Consider the following 18076-nt stretch of genomic DNA (forward strand, 5'->3'; position numbering starts at 1 on the left):
ACAACAATGACTTTCAAATTCTGGCCTCAACAAGCCTTTTGTCTAAGGACTCTAGGCTCAACTATATAATCAGACCTGATACTTCAGTATCCAAGTCTCAACAAACTCGGGCAATCCTCCCTCAAGCAAGCCTCTCCAACATCCTATCGAGCATCTCAAACTTATATCTACTATATATTGTCATATACAAACTATTTCTGCAACAGCCAGGAATTTCATCCAAAATGGAGCACACTCCCATGGATATCGATTCACCCGGCGAATATGACTTCAAATACGGTCCCATGGAGGATCACAAGCCTGTTCAATTCCCATACAATCCATCCGCCTGGATCACGAAGAATGGCCAATCTCCAGCCCAAACAAACCATGTGGGTAGGTTGAGCGTTTTGCCCCTTGACATTTTCTGGACCATGCTCGATGAATGCCTTTTCCGAAATGGAGATCTTACTCTGCAGCACGAGGAATTCCACACTCTTTTCAGTCTCTCGCAGGTTGACCCCCGATCAAACAAGTATGTTGAAGGATACACTGCCCGTCGCAAACCACAGCACTTCCTTCGTCGCGAGCTGGGAGAAATCGAGACTTTGCCTTACAACGAAGGTGACAATGGTGAGTCCTGGTACCCAGGAGACGCGACTGACTTCCACAGGAACGATATTGACGATTTCCTTGGCCGTATCTTCCAAGTGGACTGTCCTTCATGTTTCGCTTACCTTCTGAACTACTGCGAAGTGGACATTGGGAATTGCATTAAATCCGGCTGGAGTTTTGTTGCTCTCGCTATTATTCATAAATCTGTTAAGATCTTGGAGTACATGCTCAATCACCCCGGTTCATCCCATACTTTGCCAATTCTTCTTCTCGGTTCCGCAAATATCAACTTCCCTCGACCCACTCCCCTCGGTCTTCTGGGCAAATTTGGAAACAAAGAGTATCTGGATCAAATCCTGGATCTGGTTGGAGACCGCCTCGCTAACCTAAGACTTCCTAGTGTTGTCGCCGGTGCTTTCACTGCAGATGACCTGCTTTGGCTGTGCGCGTATATAACCCCGAATCAGGCACAGCGCCTACAGGCACTGGGAGTCTCTGTTACAGACACCCGCGAACCAGAAACTCATTCAACTTCCTGGCATGGTGCCGCTCTGAACGGTGAGGAATTCCTGGACTACACGAAGATGACTTCACGCATCAGCCCCTTCGAGATCAACGAGGATGGACACACACCGCTGGGCCTCGCAGTATCCGAAGGCCGACTCGACGTGGTGAAATGGTTCAAGAAGAATGGCCTTGCGCGAGTGTCACAGGAATACGGTAAAGTGACCGAACTTACATTGGCAATGCAGCAAAACTCGGGAGACAGCACATGTATGGTTGAAGAGCTTCTCTCCCAGCGAACCCGGTACATATATCAGCTCACTCTGCGCCGCTGAGTTGTTGCATCATATGGTTGTTTCCTTGCAGACGGAGGAAAATGAAGTGCAACAGGCTGCGGAAGATCTGGACTACGAATTCTGGCGACTGATGAGTGAATCTATCGCAATTCAGAAGTGTAAGTCTGTTTTGGCCATGTCTGCCGCGAACGACCCCTCTTTTGCTGGTTCTAATCAACAATCGGTAGCTGAGTCGGAACTCACTATCAAGCATCATAAAGAGGCAAGGCTTGGTGCTGGCTTACTTCAGTTTGAGGACCTGGCACGATGGATCTACCCTTGGTCAGAGGAGCTTTAATGGTACGCCTAAGCTCTGTTTTCTTTTTGTTTCCCCTTTTGAATTAGATCAAATAAGACCAGCACTTCTCTGTTTTACACTTGCTTCCGTAGATAATCCATCACAGACTTTCTTCGAAAATTATTACGTGAAGATGCCTCGGTGACACACCGTAGGCATCATAATCTGCAGAATCTAGCGTTGCCATTGAAACTAGAATACATGTTTGAAACAACTATTGTCTCATTCCAAATGCCGAGAGCCTGCCACTTCAATCGTCAGGTCATCTGTAAGCAAGATTAACTATATCTATTATCCATGTTTTTCTGTCAGTAGAAAATCATAGGACGCGCCATTAAAATCCCATTAGACTCTGGTACATCCTAGGATGATGCTGGATATTAGACGTATAAAGTCCTCGAATCAACTGCCGCACTAACATAACTCCGTTGATCATTGCTCTTCAGGCCACGGACGACATAGTTATACTACAACTCCGCATTGCTTGGCACGTCGCATCTCTCTTGGCCATAATCTAATCAGTCCAGCTGACACCAACTCTCCAGCAACAATTTTATACCATCGGCCCGTAGCCCCGGATTTTCATCAACAGCCACTACCACCACAGACGGCATCTATCGTTTAGCGCCCTTTCTCCGCATTTCGCCAGCCCTCATACACTTTAGCCTTTTGCAAGTCTCTCGATTCTTCCATTATGTCGGGATCAGCCGCAGGGACGTGCTGCAGAAGTGGCTGTCTTTTGGTGGGCCAAGTCCCGCTGGCTGCAGAATGGGTGAAACGAGGGCCCATTTCCTGACGAGACATGTCATGGCTCCGGCTAATGTCTTTGAGACTATTCCAGTATCAGAACGGAGGGTTTTCAAATATCCAGGAGATGAGGTGGAGATCGGCAGATGTTCTGAACATCTGTGCAGGCATATAAAGTGCGCTTGAATATCTCCGTAGAACCTTTCTCTGTCAAGTCAGATTCTCAATCTAAAGAGACTCCAAAAAGGCTTCTCACAGAAGAGCAGATCATTATGGTTTTGTCAAAGATTGCTACCCTTTCTACCTTCCTGGCCTCTGCCTCTCTGGTCGCAGGTCATGGCTTCGTCTCTAGTATCCTAGCCGACGGCCAAAAGTATGTCTACACAGATCATTCAAAGGCTTCCCCGCAAACCCTAACCTATACTCCAGCTATACCGGCTACATCGTCAACTCTTACCCATACATGAGCGACCCCCCAGAGAGCGTTGGCTGGGCCACAACCGCCACCGATCTCGGCTTCGAAGACGGCACCGAATACCAAGACCCAAACATCATCTGCCACCGCAACGGCACCAACGCCGCCCTCTCAGCACCCGTAACCGCAGGCTCGGATATTGAAATCCAATGGACAACCTGGCCAGACTCCCACCACGGCCCGGTCATCACATACCTCGCCTCATGCAACGGTGATTGCAGCACAGTCGACAAGACCACGCTGGAGTTCTTCAAGATCGATGAACTCGGTTTGATCGATGATACTACTCCCCCCGGTAGCTGGGCTACTGATCAGCTCATTGCTGCTGGGAACCGCTGGACGGTTACTATCCCTAGTAGCATTGCGTCGGGGAGCTATGTGATGCGTCATGAGATTATTGCTCTGCACTCTGCTGGGAACCAGGATGGGGCGCAGAATTATCCTCAATGCTTGAACTTGGAGGTTACTGGGGGTGGTAGTGCCGTGCCGGAGGGTACTCTTGGAGAGGCTTTGTATACTGATACTGACCCGGGTATTCTGGTTAACATTTATACTGCGCTGAGTAGCTATACTATCCCCGGACCGGCGCTGTACAGTGCTTAAATGTCTGGCTGAAGACTATCACGGATGAGCGGGCTTGATTCTGGATAGTATTCGCGTGTGCATTGTCTTTCATGTCTTCTATTTCCCTTGGAAGAGCGAATTCTCGTCTCGTGTTTGGTAGGTGCTTTTGACAAAGAAACCGGATTTCTCACCAAAGCAATGCATTGTATTGGACAGTATCTTCTCCCTCTAGTCTATTCCTTGCGCGTATAAGGTATCTCCAGATAATCATTCACACCAGCCCCAGCAAGCGCCTCATCAATAGCCCCAATCCCCAGCTCCACCCTTCTCAACTCAAACTCTCCAAAAAAATTTGGCTCGACAGAAACCTTCTTAAACCCAAGGCTCTCAAACAGCGCCAAACTCCTCAAATTCGCCTGTCCAATCTTAACACTCAAACACGCGAACCCCAGACTCGCCCGCGCACCCCTCAACTTATCCACCGTCTCCGGCTGGACATCAGCATTGACAAATTCTTCAATGATAGCGGCTTGTCTCTCGACAATATACCGCAAGAAGGCAAGCAGAGACGTTTTCCCAAAGCCTTGCCCCTGGTTCGCCTTTTCGGCGATCATAAGCTCGATTTCCCCGACTATTTCGGGCGGTGCGTCTCCTTCGTCGCCATCGTCGATGCGGAGGAAGAGGTTTATGTCTCCAACCATGTTTTGGGAAGAGTCACTCTCAGTAGATAGTGCAATGGATTTTGCTTCGGATGAGGTGAGTGGCCGGCAGACGATGAATGTTAGCTTATCAGCGTCTTGTCGCCAGCTGCGCTGCATGGCATATTCCTCTTCGATGGATAGTGGTTCTGAGGCAGTTGCTTCTTGGATTTCCTGGTGAAATTGTTAGAGATATTCACGTAAACTCGTGATATGTCGGGTTGAATGTGACTGGGCATTGCCTACCTCGTCCTGCATCCACTCATGATAGCGGGGAACGTGCCATGTCGAGTACGGGACCAAGAGAACTTTGGAAGTTGAGAGGGCTGTTTCATTTCGGCGAAGGAGGCATGTTGTTAGTTACCTTCCTCTGGGAATCTTATGTGGAGTATTGGGTTGGAGTATATAGGGAATAGTGGGATGAACAGTGCACACCGATTTCAGCGTTGAGCAACATGGTCACGGCACTCCTTGGATGGAGTAATGCGAGCCCTGAGAAAGGATTGAATCTTCGAGGTCGGGATTAACGGTATTCCTCCCAGTTTCTACGTTAAATCGACGCTTGGTGGAGAAGTTGTCGAGACAAAAATCCACCTTGAGCCGATTCTTGCAATTGTGGGGCTTCAACATTGGCGAATTGGGGAGCCGCCGGCGAATCTCATAGATGCCATATCGAACATAAGAAAACCAATATTGAAGCCCCGATCCCGTTGAATTAGAATATTTCAGATATGATATCATGTCATTACCCAAATAACCTCCTAAATGCTATGTCTATTGATTTACTTTTTCTCCTCCTGGCCCGCAAAAGTGCCGAATCTGATCACTTCAACCTCCAGGCTCTCGGTATCCACCAAGACCAACTCCCCAGTCTCTTTGAACTTGGGGATGGATAGTAATCGTACACGACCCGTGGATGTTTCGCCAGCGGCATCGGTCATTTCGGTATCTCCATCCAGTCGGAAGGGGACATCGGCCTCGATCACGGCGGTCTTGAAGGAAGGCTGATTACCCGTGAAAAAGATGTGAGGTGAGGTTTCTAGAACGAATGGGTCGACTGTTTGGAACGGGTATGACCCTATATATGCTGTCAGTAGTTGGTCGTCAATGGAAGAAAGAATCTAGAAACATACAGAGTGTGTCCGGCGCCGTGGGGACACCGCATCGCCATCGAAGCATGGCCTCCATGATCCGTAGTCGAGCCTCGGAATCATCTCGTGGAACAGTAGGGTCAATATCGTCGGCTGGGAAGTCCAAGTACCGCAGGACGTCATCCACATTCTGGCCACTGCATCCCCAGAGTCGCCATCCTTCTACATCACCCTCCCAAGGATTCGACACGCTGTCAAACCATCCCACTTCCTCCTTCTTATCATCAGATGGCGGAGGAGCGCAGTACGCCCGAGATTGCGGGAACATTGCACGATGAATCCCCTGTTGGGGAAGAGACACGTTGGCAGGGTCCTTTTCACCGGCCATCATGGTGACTGGGATACTAGGCAGGATCTCTGCTAGGAAGTTATCGAGTTGAGTGATGGGCGATGAGTTGTATGCAGAGGCATCGTAGCCATATTTCTTGGGTGCCAGCTTCTTCTTGGCTGCATTGTCAGAACCCGCTGACGCAGCATCTGCGGTCACACTGGCCCCCAGTGAGTTGCCCGCAATGATAAGTCGTGTGATTCTCGATGCGTCCTCACTCCCATCAACGCCAGTGTAACCGAGAAGATAATCCGTAAGAAGCTCCAAGGCGAGTGTATCGCTCGATGTACCCGTAATGCCAAGCCCGCTCACAAAGGCAATCTTCCCCGAGCCCTTTGATACTTCTTTACCACCCTGCTTCGCATCCGCTGCTGCGGCTTCACCTCGCGCCCATCGTTCGGGTTGCGGAGCCAGATCAGGAACCTTGATATCGATGACCTCAAACTCTCCGTTCACGGTCTCCGTTCCCAGCGCAGCAATGATGACACCCGTGGCCAGCTGCGTAGATAATAGGAGATTGCCCGTCAAGCGAATACGGCCAGATTCATCCTCCATCATGATCTGAGTCGCGGACGGGTCGGACGGGTCGGCATAGGTACGGCGGGGAGGAGGAGCGGATGTGAAATTCTAGCACTAGAGTCAGAGGGTTCTCAAACTAGCAGCCATGCGGCAATACGCACCTCTTTTGTCAGGTCTTCCAAAATATTAGGCTTCAATGGCATGTCCATGTATACTGTGCCAGCCATCCAACAGAGCTCGCCCTGTCGCACGTCGAGTACTCGGTCCACGCGTCGTGCAGATTCTCCGGCGATCTAATCGTAGCCCCAGCGTTGTCAGATTCCAAGTCTTAACGATTCAAAATTCCTCACCTCCGGCATGATATCCTTACCGTAAGTCCACCCCATGCATCCATCGCAACTTTTTCGACCGCGGGCTTTAGCTTCGCGAGACGCAAAAAGTACATGTCACCATACTGCTGTTGATAGTGTCGGACACTACCCATAGGTAACGTAAAAGTCTGGAGAGGATTGTAGGAAGAGGGTTTGCGGTATACGGGCTCATATTCGTCATTGCTATGCGAGTCGAGTACGGTCAATGGTCAGCGCGCGGAGCTCTCGCAACGGGTAGTTGAACAGATTGGAGGATGGCAGCGAAGGAAACGGGGAAACAGCATACCTGGGAGGCCGCAAGAAGCCATAATCCTCTGCTGTGGCCATCTTGAAGCTGTTGCAGCGGAGATTACTGGAGTTGGTTGGAAGGGTTTGGTTGGTGTTGCGGACAGAAGCACTTTGACGCGAGCCCCACGCGATTTGGCGCGTCTAATTACATTCCCCCTTCGGGACAGGCGCCTTACCGCCACCAACTGCAGGTCCCTAGTATTCTCAATCTTCGACTTACTATCTAGTGCATTATGAAGAAGCCAACGAAAATGATTTAAGATATATTCTTTATTCTTGATTACTTGTATAGCTCCGTCATGATTGTCCTGGACTTGATTGAAGACGCGTCGGCGATCAAATAGATGGCGGCCGTAAGAAGTAAAACTATGGAGCTCCTCTATCCTCTACTTACAGAGCCCATAGAAGATTCACAGATTTGTTTTGCAGATAAATGTAGGAATTTAGGAATTTTCAAAGGATACCCTTTCGGTACATCTAGAAAATAGCTGACTGCGCTACAACTCGTTCGACTTCGCTTCGGCTAAGCGAGCAATGCATGTGCTCAAGCTGTAGGACGAAAATGGACAGATTGCACGCACCTAAAGCTAAGCAGATCTGATAGGCTGATAACGAATAGCATATAGCCGATCTATTTTATGCACAAAAATATGCGCTCGATCAAAGGCGTCCAATAAGGCCATTCACGAATCACAACTCCAGACTACAGTCGAGAGGATGCCTCGGTCCGCCGGACTTACCAACAGCTTCCCCGCATTGTTCGACAATCTCAGGAGTATAGATACCCCAGACTAAGCTACAGTAACGCAGACTGTCTGAAACAAATTCAACAGAAATATACTCCCTTCCTTCAGACACCAACGACCACTCTTCTGTCACCCACATTCCTACATATACACCTACACCCATCCCCCCAAACGGAAACGACCTTCCACACGACCACAATGTCTCTCCAAACACCCCTATGCAGCCTCCTTAAAATCCAACACCCCGTCCTCCTCGCCGGCATGGCCCGCGCCTCCGGCGCCCCCCTCGCAGCAGCCGTCTCCAACGCCGGCGGCCTCGGCACCGTAGGCGGACTCGGCTACACGCCGCAACAGCTCTCCGAAATGCTCACGGAGCTCAAGTCCCTCCTCAGGGACCCAAACCTGCCCTTCGGCGTGGACCTGGCCCTCCCCCAAGTTGGCGGGAGCGCGCGAGCCACAAACCACGATTACACGCACGGCCAGCTAGACGAGCTGATCGAGGTGACGATCGCGCATGGCGCGAAGCTGTTCGTTTCCGCCGTGGGTGTCCCGCCCGAGAAGACTGTCAAGCGTCTGCATGAGGCGGGCATTCTGGTGATGAATATGGTTGGGGCGCCGAAGCATGCGGAGAAGGCGTTCCAGCGGGGTGTGGATATTGTTTGTGCGCAGGGTGGTGAGGGTGGTGGTCACACTGGTGATATCCCCTTCTCCGTCCTTGTCCCCGCCGTCGTGGACGTGGCGCGCAAGTATCGCAGTCCGTTGACCGGACAGCCGGCGCTTGTTGTGGCTGCTGGTGGTATCAATGATGGTCGCAGTCTGGCTGCGTCTTTGATGCTGGGCGCGGCTGGTGTTTGGGTTGGAACGCGGTTTGTCGCGTCCGAGGAGAGTGGTGCGAGTCGTTTGCATAAGGAGGCTGTTGTGGGTGCTCAGTATGGCGAGACTCGTCGGACGCTGGTTGTTTCTGGGCGGCCATTGCGCATGTTGCCGAATGACTATGTGAAGGAGTGGGAGAGTCGACCTGCGGATATTGCGGCGTTGACTGCCAAGGGTGTCGTGCCTATGATGCATGATTTGGAGAATGAGAAGGATATCGACATGCCTTTCCTGATGGGTGATGTCTCAGCTAGTGTGACGGAGATTAAGCCGGCTGGTGTCATTGTGAGGGAGATGGTGCAGCAGGCTGTGGATGTCTTGAGGACGGGCAATGCTTTTATCACAGGGAATGGCCAGTCGAGTAAACTATAGATAGGAAGGGGACATCTTTACTACTAGTAGAAGAGATTGATACAGAGGGATATCCTTTGAATGTTAATATGGCATGTACTTGTACAGAAACAGCGGAAGAATCTAAATGCACCCGAGGTGATGATGATTGCTGCAATAAAGAAGAAAATGCCCGAGTCCCCGATGAAGAGCAATAGCTGTCACCGTAGGCGATCCCAAGCAACAACAGTGAGGCCCTTCACTGATGATCGCTGTGGAGACCCTGCGATTGCATCAACCCCTCTCCAAACACCGGGTAATCAATGTGGCTCTGCATATGCAGAGGGTTTCATCGGACATCTGAACTGCAAAGGAGAATTCGACAGAGGCGGGATTCTGTATCACCGCAAGAAAAAAGACCCAGATAAATGCATGAACTTGGTAGCGTGATATCTTCGAAAGCACGAGCTTCGATTAGTGGCACCCGTTGAGAACGGCGTTCTTGGTAGCCCGGGCCTCCAGAAGATTGGGTGGTGGGGGTGGCCCGAAGACGGGTCGCTCGGTAGGGCCGCCGGCTCGGGGGATATCACGATCATGATCATGTCCGTCGAGGTCTCCTTCATCGCTCAAGTCGTCCTCATCTTCGTAGTCATCGTCGTACTCGCTCTCAGTGCCCTCATCATCGTGATCCAGGTGGTCGTCACCCTCAGCCAAGCCTTCACCGCGGCCTTGGGCCTGCATGCGTCGGCACAAGGCTTCAAGGTGCTGGCACTTGCGGCGCCATCTCTCAAGTTCCTCTTGGTTGCGAGTACGCTCCTCGGCCATCTCAAGGATGTTGCGATTGGTCTGTTCGTGCTTTCGATTGAGGGTGTGGTTTTCCTTCTCGAGTCGTTTTGTCTTCTTGGACATCTCCTCCATCTCCTTGCGGAAGGTCAAGAAGAGTTCATTGCTGTTGTTCAGAGTGTCTTCAACCTGTGCGGTGTCAGTCATGGACCGTGAGGGAAGAGAGTTTAGCGGGGGGTCCCGTACCTGCTTAAACTTCTCAACATAAATGTTCAGCTGACTGCGGAGCTCGGCTTCGGTGTGAGAGAAGGTTGAGACCTGGGCGCTCAGAGCACGACCCCGAGCAGTCTCGTTATCGGCGGTTCGGCGTTGCTCCTCATACTTGGCAGTAAGACTCTGGATCTCGGCGTCCTTACTGCGGAGGAGGGATTTGTAATGGAGTTCGCGGGTATCAAATTGCTCGCTGATGGTCTTCAGCTTCGCACGAAGGCTAGAGAAAAAAAAAATCAGCAAGCGTGCAAACGTGGGGACGCGGGGAATAATCTAAATCGCGGGGCCGTACGCTTCATCCAGATCAATATCCACTTTCTCATTGCGAGGGTTTCCCTTGGCAGCCATGACGTCTTGAATGTCGTAGAGGAGGGAGTCAAGTCGTTCGTTCACAATCAGGCGAGCTTTCTTTTCCGTGTCGTCAAGCTTCTTGTTTTCGTCCTGCGTGGTGTCAGGTGACAAAACGTTGATGGTGGTGGTGCGGACGTCAACATCACCTTACCTTCACTTTTTTGTTTTCCTTAGTCAACTCGCGACAGAGTTTCTCCAGCTTGTCCTTCATGGTCACGGTTTTGTTCAACTCTGATTTTCCCTTTTCCTGATCCTTCTGCAATTGATCTGCGCGCTTTTTGCTCTTGGAATAATCCCGATCCAGCTTTTTCATGTCTGCTAATAGCTCGGTATACTTTTTGTGGACGGTTTCCAGACGGGTCATGGGGGATTCGATGTTGTTAAGGAGTTGGTTTAGGTCACGGGTCGCCTTCTTCACTTCGCGCTCTGTATAGTGGATATAAGTTAGCTACATCCTGCCTTCCTAGAGTAGGTGCGGACCCGCGGTGTGCCGAAGCAGACATAACAACAAAGCCACGTATGTATAGAATGTTCACGCACCAATCTCTTGTTCCTGGTCCTTTTCCCCAGCCGCATCTTGCTCCAGTTGAGAGATCTTGGCTGCGAGTAACTTGGACGTCTCATTGGGATCGGCAACTTTCTTCCCCTTGTTCTTCTTCGCAATCGAGGTGGTGGACATGGTGGGCGATTCTCCGAGAATACCACACGTCTCGCACGTCTAACTTGATCTTCAAATGGGTTTGCGGTGGTCGTGTGGACAGTTAAGAAGCCGAAAAATTGTGCAGTGCCGCAATTGGGATACACGTTTAGAACGAGGGAGGGGTGCGTTCAATCGGATTGCGGGCAAGGCAAACGAGGCGTGACCCCAGAGGTAAAGGCGGGCTCGGTCGAGAGATCACCTCTGGGTCAACTGTGTGAGGCTCGTAGCGCTACTTGAGGGGAGTTGCAACTTATGGTTCCTTCTAACGGTCCTCGCAGAACTCGACGAGGGGGTCCTTAGTCATCGAACCAGCCGCACCGAACAGACTGGCCAGCCACGGACTTCTTTACCTTTAAAATGGACGGACAAATATCGCTGCTAGTAGTGCAAGGGGTAGTTGGATTCGATTGTAGGAGAGTCCTACTAATTTGCAAGTTCCTTTCTGTTGGTGTACGTTGTAGTAGCAGTCACGAGGGCGACATTGAATTGCCAATTGGATGACATAAGCCCCGGTGATCTCGGTCCGACCTATCCATCTTGTTACGGCATTTGCAATCTTCAAACTTCTGGCTTGTTCGACCTTTTCAACAGCAAAGGCACATTGCATTTTGGAAATACTTGTGCATATTTTTTTTTGATTTCGACTGCGATGAACACTTACTGAGTGCGCTGAAACTACCACCTTACTATGCTACGCTCAACTATGGGCCTGGGCAGAGCCCGGGTCCCGTCTTTGCGACAACCGGTTCCTGGCCGTTTCTCTAGGCTCAACCCGGTGGTTCCACGGCCATTTGGGGCAATGAGGCTGGCATCCACAGTCACTGACCTTGAAAGCTTCCCTGCCGTCGGTGAGAAGCTTCATGGATTTACCGTTCGGGAGAAGAAGCATGTTCCGGAGCTCCACCTGACTGCAGTGCGGCTCACCCATGACAAAACCGATGCGGACTACCTTCATGTGGCTCGGGATGACAAGAACAATGTGTTTGGTATTGGTTTCAAGACCAATCCTCCTGATGCGACGGGTGTACCGCATATTCTGGAGCACACCACCCTTTGTGGAAGTGAGAAGTACGTTCAGCCCTAGAACCTATGGCTTGACCTCTACCTAACCTCGATCATTCACCTTATAGGTACCCTATTCGCGATCCCTTCTTCAAGATGCTTCCTCGTTCTCTCTCAAACTTCATGAATGCCTTCACCTCCTCTGACCACACCACATACCCTTTCGCGACTACCAACTCCCAAGACTTCCAAAACCTTCTATCGGTATACCTTGATGCGACTCTTCACCCCCTTCTCAAGGCAGACGATTTCCGACAGGAGGGCTGGCGGTTGGGCCCCGAGGACCCGCGTGCTTTCCTCCCTGCAGAGGGACAGCCGGAGAAGAAGGCCCAATTGGAAGACATTGTGTTCAAGGGTGTTGTTTACAATGAGATGAAGGGCCAGATTTCGGATTCCAACTACCTCTACTACATTCGCTTCAAGGAGAGCATTATCCCGGCTCTCAACAACTCAGGCGGTGACCCAGAGTATATCACCGACCTCACCCACCAGCAGTTGACGGAGTTCTCGAAGCGCAACTACCACCCAAGCAACTCCAAGATTTTGACCTATGGAGATATGCCTCTTACCCGTCACTTGGAACAGATTGGAGCTGTCTTGGATGGTTTCAACAAAGGAGAAGCTGACACCGAAGTGAAGCAGCCTCTTGATCTGAGCCAAGGCCTGAATATCACAGTACCTGGACCTATCGACACCTTTTCGAGCGAGGATAAGCAACACAAGACATCCACATCTTGGTACATGGGAGATTCAACGGATACCGTTGAGACCTTCTCCGTCGGAATCATTTCCTCCCTCTTCCTCGATGGATATGGCTCGCCCATGTATCGGGCTCTGATTGAAAGCGGCTTGGGCTCCTCCTTCACCCCCAACACCGGCTTGGATTCCTCTGGCAAGGTCCCGATCTTTTCCATCGGTGTCACTGGTGTCAGTGAAGCGGAGGCTCCCACTGTGAAAGACGTGATCCAGAAGGCTTTCCGGGAGTCCGTCCAGGCTGGATTCAGCGAAGAGAAGGTCCGTGGCTTCCTCCACCAGTTGGAGCTTTCTCTCCGTCACAAGACAGCGAACTTTGGCATTGGAGTTATGGAGAAGACCATTTCGTCCTGGTTCAACGGCGCCAACCCGATGAAGGAGCTGGCTTGGAATGACGTTATCGAGGAGTTCAAGAGGAGGTATGAGAAGCCCGGTTATCTGGAGTCTCTGGTGGAGAAGTACCTTCTCAATGATCGTTGTATGACGTTCACGATGGTTGGATCTCCGACCTTCAATAAGGAGCTTGATCAGAAGGAGGTTGTGCGCAAGGACAAGAAGCTTGCTCAGCTCATTGAGGAGCATGGCTCAGTTGAAAACGCTGTGGCTAATCTCACCACCGCAGAGCTTCAGCTGTTGAAGGTTCAAGAGGATGCTCACAACGCCGATTTGAGCTGCCTTCCCACCCTGCGAGTCAAGGACATCTCCCGCGAGAAGGAGCGTAAGCCCGTCCGCGAGTCGAAGATTGACGATACGGAAGTCGTCTGGCGTGAGGCTCCCACCAATGGTTTGACCTATTTCCAGGCCGTCAACGCTTTCCAGGATCTTCCTGATGAACTGCGACTGTTGATGCCGCTTTTCAATGACTGTGTTATGCGCTTGGGTACTGCAACCCGCTCAATGGAACAGTGGGAGGATCTCATCAAGCTAAAGACTGGGGGCATCTCCACTTCGTCCTTCCTCGTTTCTTCTCCGACTCAGGTCGACCAGTTCAAGGAGGGAATGCAGTTCTCTGGCTTTGCCCTCGATAACAACATCCCCGAGATGTTGGACATGCTCTCTACTCTGGTCACGGAGACTGATTTCTCAAGCCCCGCCGCCCCTGCTATGATTCAAGAACTCCTGCGCTTGACCACTAACGGAGCTTTGGATTCCGTTGCCTCGACCGGTCACCGTTTCGCTGTGAATGCCGCCGCGGCCAATCTATCCCGCAGCTTATGGATCCAGGAGCAACAATCCGGTCTGGAGCAGTTGCAAGCTACCGCAAACCTTCTCCGTGATGCGGAGACCTCTCCTGATCGTCTTCAGGAGTTGATTGATAAGCTCCGGCTGATCCAGTCATTTGCAATCTCGCGGTCGTCTGGCCTCCGTGTTCGTATGGTCTGCGAGTCAGAGAGTGCCTCCCGAAATGATGCAGTCCTGCAGAAGTGGCTGTCTGGATTGCCACAGGTCTCTTCGCCGCGCGCATCAACCGCGCCATCATTCAAGTCTGTTGACAAGGCTTTCTATGATCTCCCCTACAAGGTCTACTACTCTGGTCAGGCTACTCAGACTGTGCCATTCACCGACCCGGCTAGTGCACCCCTTACCGTACTATCGCAGATGCTCACTCACAACTACCTCCACCCCGAAATTCGGGAGAAGGGTGGTGCTTACGGAGCGGGTGCTAGCAACGGTCCCCTCAAGGGCATCTTCACCTTCATGAGTTACCGGGATCCCAATCCTACGAACTCGTTGAAGGTCTTCCAGAACAGCGGTATCTTCGCTAGGGATCGCGCTTGGTCCGAGCGTGAGATCGAGGAGGCCAAGCTTGGCATCTTCCAAGGCCTGGATGCTCCAGTCAGTGTTGACGACGAGGGTGCTCGCTACTTCATGAGCGGTGTCACCCACGAGATGGATCAGCGCTGGAGAGAGCAAGTCTTGGATGTCACTGCCAAGGATGTGAACGAAGTTGCTGATCGCTTCCTGGTGAACGGCTCCCGCAAGACAACCTGCGTCCTCGGTGAGAAGAAGGACTGGGCTGACTCTGAATGGGAGGTCCGCAAGCTTTCCATGGGTCAGCAAGATGATGCTCCCGCTGCTTAGAAGGCCTTCGCTGCTTTGTCGATACGATGTATTGATTCGGTGCTGAATGGCATCTACCGAGGGAAGTGATTCATTATATACCCTGCTCATTATCCCCTGTATTTTTACTCACCCTTGCATTGTCCCAACTCTTTTGCATCTTCTTGTACATACATGTATACTATATGACCTGCATGAATCCCCGGTCACCATCTCTTTTCCTTCCTCCTTCCTGTCCCATACCTCTTCACACCGCGCTATCAAGATCTATACGTGCTTTCAAGCACCAGAGCTTTCCTCGCGTCTTCAACCAGTCATCCCCATTGATTGAAAGATGTGGCATTCTATCACTTTAGGTGGTGGATGCATGCGCAAGAACAGTGGGAATGTGAACCCTTGAGGTACGCTTCTCATCTCCGTTTATCGGAACCGCCCTGGATACTCTTTCAGCCTACGCAGGGCGGACTAAAAACGCGAGAACATATAGAAATTTTAGATTGATACATTTAGGCCAACTCAATAAATCTCACCTTATTATTCATATGAAAGAAAGATTAATAATATTTAACTTGCCCAAGTTGTTGTGCCCAATCAGGTTAGCGTCTTCCCCGGATAAGCGGGTTCCTTTAAGCCCCGACTCACGTGGGCGTCGATAAGAAACCGTGGAGAGGCGCCAAGTCGGGGCTGCTTCTTCATACGATGTAACCATCTCAGGGCATCATGATGAAGCGGGGCAGCGTGGTTTTGGGACCCAAGCCGACCAAGGCATGTGGTAAGTGTTACTGAGAACTCTCAATGCTAGCGCAGGTCTAACGGAATTATTTGTAGTCAACTGCCGGAGACTCAAGGTATCTATCAATAGGGATATTTCAAGAAATCAAATCGCCGATTGACCGACGACCCTTAGATGAAATGTGAGGTCTCAGGGCCTCCTCCATGTCGTCGTTGCCGACACAATCAGACACCCTGTATCTTCAAACCCCGGGCTAATGTATGTGCCAAGCCGAAATTGCTTCCGATTTGCCAAGTTGACTAACACCCGATAAGGCATCCGCGTTGCATGAATTGGTTGAAGAAGCTCAAACTGAACTTCTCGCGTCTCGGTCATCGACATATGACCAGCAGTCTGTTCTTGACCGGCTAGATCGAATTGAGGCCGCACTAGGAATCAGCCAGGATGCACCGCCGAGTGTCTCGGTAGCCGAGAGTTTGGACCTGGATGAGGAACCAGATTCAGTGCCCTTGCAGGATGTCTGGAAATCAGTAGCTCACCTAAGGTCTATAACTCGTCCGGCGCCCGATGAAAACATCTGGTCTAGGCCAATTGTGAAACGCCTTTGGAGCTCGTAAGTTATACGCTACTAGCATCGAACACCACTGACACTGGTAAAGATTTCTAAATAATCTGCCACTTCTTCACTTTTTGAAAGACCGAGATGTATTTGCTTCACCTACACCATTGCTTCTTGGCTCTGTCCTTTATATCTCCGCGCTTCACCACCAGCAACCCGAACTGGCAGCTATGGAATCAGGCTATTTTGCAGCCACCTGCAGTGCAATCACCGAGCTGGTGACGCCGTGCTTAAAGCGGGGCCCCATTGATCAACCTGATTCGTATAGTGACGAAGAGCCGATGGATCCTGTAAAAAGCAAGAAGGATAAAGTTTTTCATAATATCCTAGGCTTGATCATGGCGAGTCTGAGCTCCGAAGCATATATCGACGCAACTGGCTCATGGATTGCAATCGCATATCGACTCTGGCTAGATCATTGTCCCTCGGAAATGGATCCTTCGATTTCCGATTGGCGGGGATTGTTCTGTGGTCTCCAGGTCAGGCTAATACCGTTCACGTAAAATCGTCCTGCTAACAATTTATCAGGTCATTGATATTGAGCATGCGTCTATGCATATGACACATCCCCTACTACCTCGCCAGCCTCCCACATCAGGTATCCAGCGGTTGGACACCCATCATGGGAACGCCTTCCAAGGTCTCGCTGATATGATGCACTACGGGTTGAGCCATTTCGTAGGCAAAGGCTTGCCGACTGTCTGGTGCACAATAAATGCCGACATCTCCGCCAATATCCCTGGTCCCCAGTCTTCATTCTCGGAACATGATTCTGATGTTATTCGACTTTGGGCACGCAAGCTGGATGACTGGCTTGTGCGATATAATGGAACTTCCCGTGAGTTATCAGGTTTGGTGATTGTTAGTTGAAACCTATCTAATGAGAATTGTTCATCTAGAGCCCAGTCCGTCAGATCGACAAGGGATCCTGATCCTGTTACAATATCATTTGCACAAGCTGTTTGTGCTATCAATATACCACCCTGCTCGAGGATTCGATTTGAGCTCCGCAAAGATTACTCCTGTCGAGAGGCATGAGCTGCTTGTCTCAGCAAGGGCAGTGCTCAGACTACGGCAGGATGATGCTAGCATTTGGTCCAATTGGGACTTGATCGTGAGTTTGGCCCAGCCAGTTGTTATTTCACTTTCTCTAACTCCTGTCCTACGCAGATGATAACATGGGCTGCCATGCTACTCCTTCGTGGTGTCGAAGATGGCATGACACATCAAGACGGTTCGCATAAACTACAACCCCGAGAACTTCGCTCCATCTAACACTCACACAGACCTCCATCTTATCCAAGCACACCTTCGCAGTCTAGAACGAAGTCACCAATCAGCAGCCAGCATTCACACCGTTCTATCCCAACGCCTCGAATCAAGTATGCAAGCAATGCATACACCCCCAGATACAAGCTCAGCATTAGCATTTCCTGGCCCAATGGTCGACGACTCATGGACGATTTTCGATCAAGAAATCATGTCCCTAGCTAATCCACCTTGGCTGTTCCAAGATCCGACGCCTTTCCCGCCAACACAGAAATCTGCAAATTCCGCAGTTCCGGATGTCCAGGCCAGCTTGCCATACGACTCTGGTCTTTTGGCTCACAATGCACAGCAATTCTCGGCGAATAACCAGTGGAGTGGCTCAGAGCAATTGCAGGGCGCATTGCCATCTACGTTGAACAGGATATTTGGAAATGAAGTTGCGAATCATGGAAATAGATTGATTTAATTTCAATATACCCGCGATCATAATCATCGTCTATATATCCAGAAAAGGCCACGTCCCGTAGCAAACTTGCAGATGCCATCAAGCATATGAGTTGTCAGCCCGTCCTCAACTTTTGGTAAGGCTTGCAGACGTGCGCATTGTCGTCATTGCACTTCCAAGTCTCCAAGAATGTGATCCTCATAGGCAAT

At 50.7% G+C, this 18076-nt stretch overlaps 8 protein-coding genes across 8 annotated transcripts; 5 read left to right on the top strand and 3 right to left on the bottom strand.

Annotated features, from left to right (window-relative positions):
* Positions 1 to 224: 224 nt before the first annotated feature.
* On the top strand, positions 225 to 1433 carry N7496_000609 (uncharacterized protein; the record flags this gene model as incomplete). Its single annotated transcript, XM_056693540.1, has 1 exon — positions 225 to 1433. One exon carries the CDS (start codon positions 225 to 227, stop codon positions 1431 to 1433), a length of 1209 nt encoding a protein of 402 aa, XP_056560269.1.
* Positions 1434 to 2750: 1317 nt separating this feature from the next.
* N7496_000610 (AA9 family lytic polysaccharide monooxygenase) lies at positions 2751 to 3556 on the top strand (the record flags this gene model as incomplete). Its single annotated transcript, XM_056693541.1, has 2 exons — positions 2751 to 2851; positions 2908 to 3556. The coding sequence occupies 2 exons, from the start codon at positions 2751 to 2753 to the stop codon at positions 3554 to 3556; spliced, it is 750 nt and encodes a 249-aa protein (XP_056560270.1).
* A 194-nt stretch (positions 3557 to 3750) lies between these two features.
* N7496_000611 (uncharacterized protein) lies at positions 3751 to 4672 on the bottom strand (the record flags this gene model as incomplete). Its single annotated transcript, XM_056693542.1, has 3 exons — positions 3751 to 4389; positions 4462 to 4541; positions 4651 to 4672. The coding sequence occupies 3 exons, from the start codon at positions 4670 to 4672 to the stop codon at positions 3751 to 3753; spliced, it is 741 nt and encodes a 246-aa protein (XP_056560271.1).
* Positions 4673 to 4997: 325 nt separating this feature from the next.
* N7496_000612 (DNA-directed DNA polymerase delta subunit POL31) lies at positions 4998 to 6911 on the bottom strand (the record flags this gene model as incomplete). Its single annotated transcript, XM_056693543.1, has 5 exons — positions 4998 to 5293; positions 5349 to 6321; positions 6375 to 6506; positions 6584 to 6767; positions 6871 to 6911. The coding sequence occupies 5 exons, from the start codon at positions 6909 to 6911 to the stop codon at positions 4998 to 5000; spliced, it is 1626 nt and encodes a 541-aa protein (XP_056560272.1).
* Positions 6912 to 7816: 905 nt separating this feature from the next.
* On the top strand, positions 7817 to 8863 carry N7496_000613 (NAD(P)H-dependent flavin oxidoreductase; the record flags this gene model as incomplete). Its single annotated transcript, XM_056693544.1, has 1 exon — positions 7817 to 8863. The coding sequence occupies one exon, from the start codon at positions 7817 to 7819 to the stop codon at positions 8861 to 8863; it is 1047 nt and encodes a 348-aa protein (XP_056560273.1).
* A 432-nt stretch (positions 8864 to 9295) lies between these two features.
* On the bottom strand, positions 9296 to 10904 carry N7496_000614 (taxilin; the record flags this gene model as incomplete). The annotated part of the gene is made up of 5 exons (XM_056693545.1): positions 9296 to 9793; positions 9851 to 10094; positions 10167 to 10315; positions 10377 to 10651; positions 10766 to 10904. 5 exons carry the CDS (start codon positions 10902 to 10904, stop codon positions 9296 to 9298), a joined length of 1305 nt encoding a protein of 434 aa, XP_056560274.1.
* A 709-nt stretch (positions 10905 to 11613) lies between these two features.
* On the top strand, positions 11614 to 14822 carry cym1 (pitrilysin family metalloprotease cym1; the record flags this gene model as incomplete). Its single annotated transcript, XM_056693546.1, has 2 exons — positions 11614 to 11993; positions 12056 to 14822. The coding sequence occupies 2 exons, from the start codon at positions 11614 to 11616 to the stop codon at positions 14820 to 14822; spliced, it is 3147 nt and encodes a 1048-aa protein (XP_056560275.1).
* A 699-nt stretch (positions 14823 to 15521) lies between these two features.
* N7496_000616 (uncharacterized protein) lies at positions 15522 to 17888 on the top strand (the record flags this gene model as incomplete). Its single annotated transcript, XM_056693547.1, has 9 exons — positions 15522 to 15573; positions 15630 to 15649; positions 15709 to 15792; positions 15849 to 16147; positions 16194 to 16632; positions 16682 to 16991; positions 17053 to 17267; positions 17324 to 17387; positions 17440 to 17888. 9 exons carry the CDS (start codon positions 15522 to 15524, stop codon positions 17886 to 17888), a joined length of 1932 nt encoding a protein of 643 aa, XP_056560276.1.
* Positions 17889 to 18076: the final 188 nt, after the last annotated feature.

The sequence above is a fragment of the Penicillium cataractarum genome (assembly GCF_028827025.1).
Source record: "Penicillium cataractarum strain IBT 29864 chromosome Unknown utg000001l, whole genome shotgun sequence".
Classification (NCBI taxonomy): domain Eukaryota; kingdom Fungi; phylum Ascomycota; class Eurotiomycetes; order Eurotiales; family Aspergillaceae; genus Penicillium; species Penicillium cataractarum.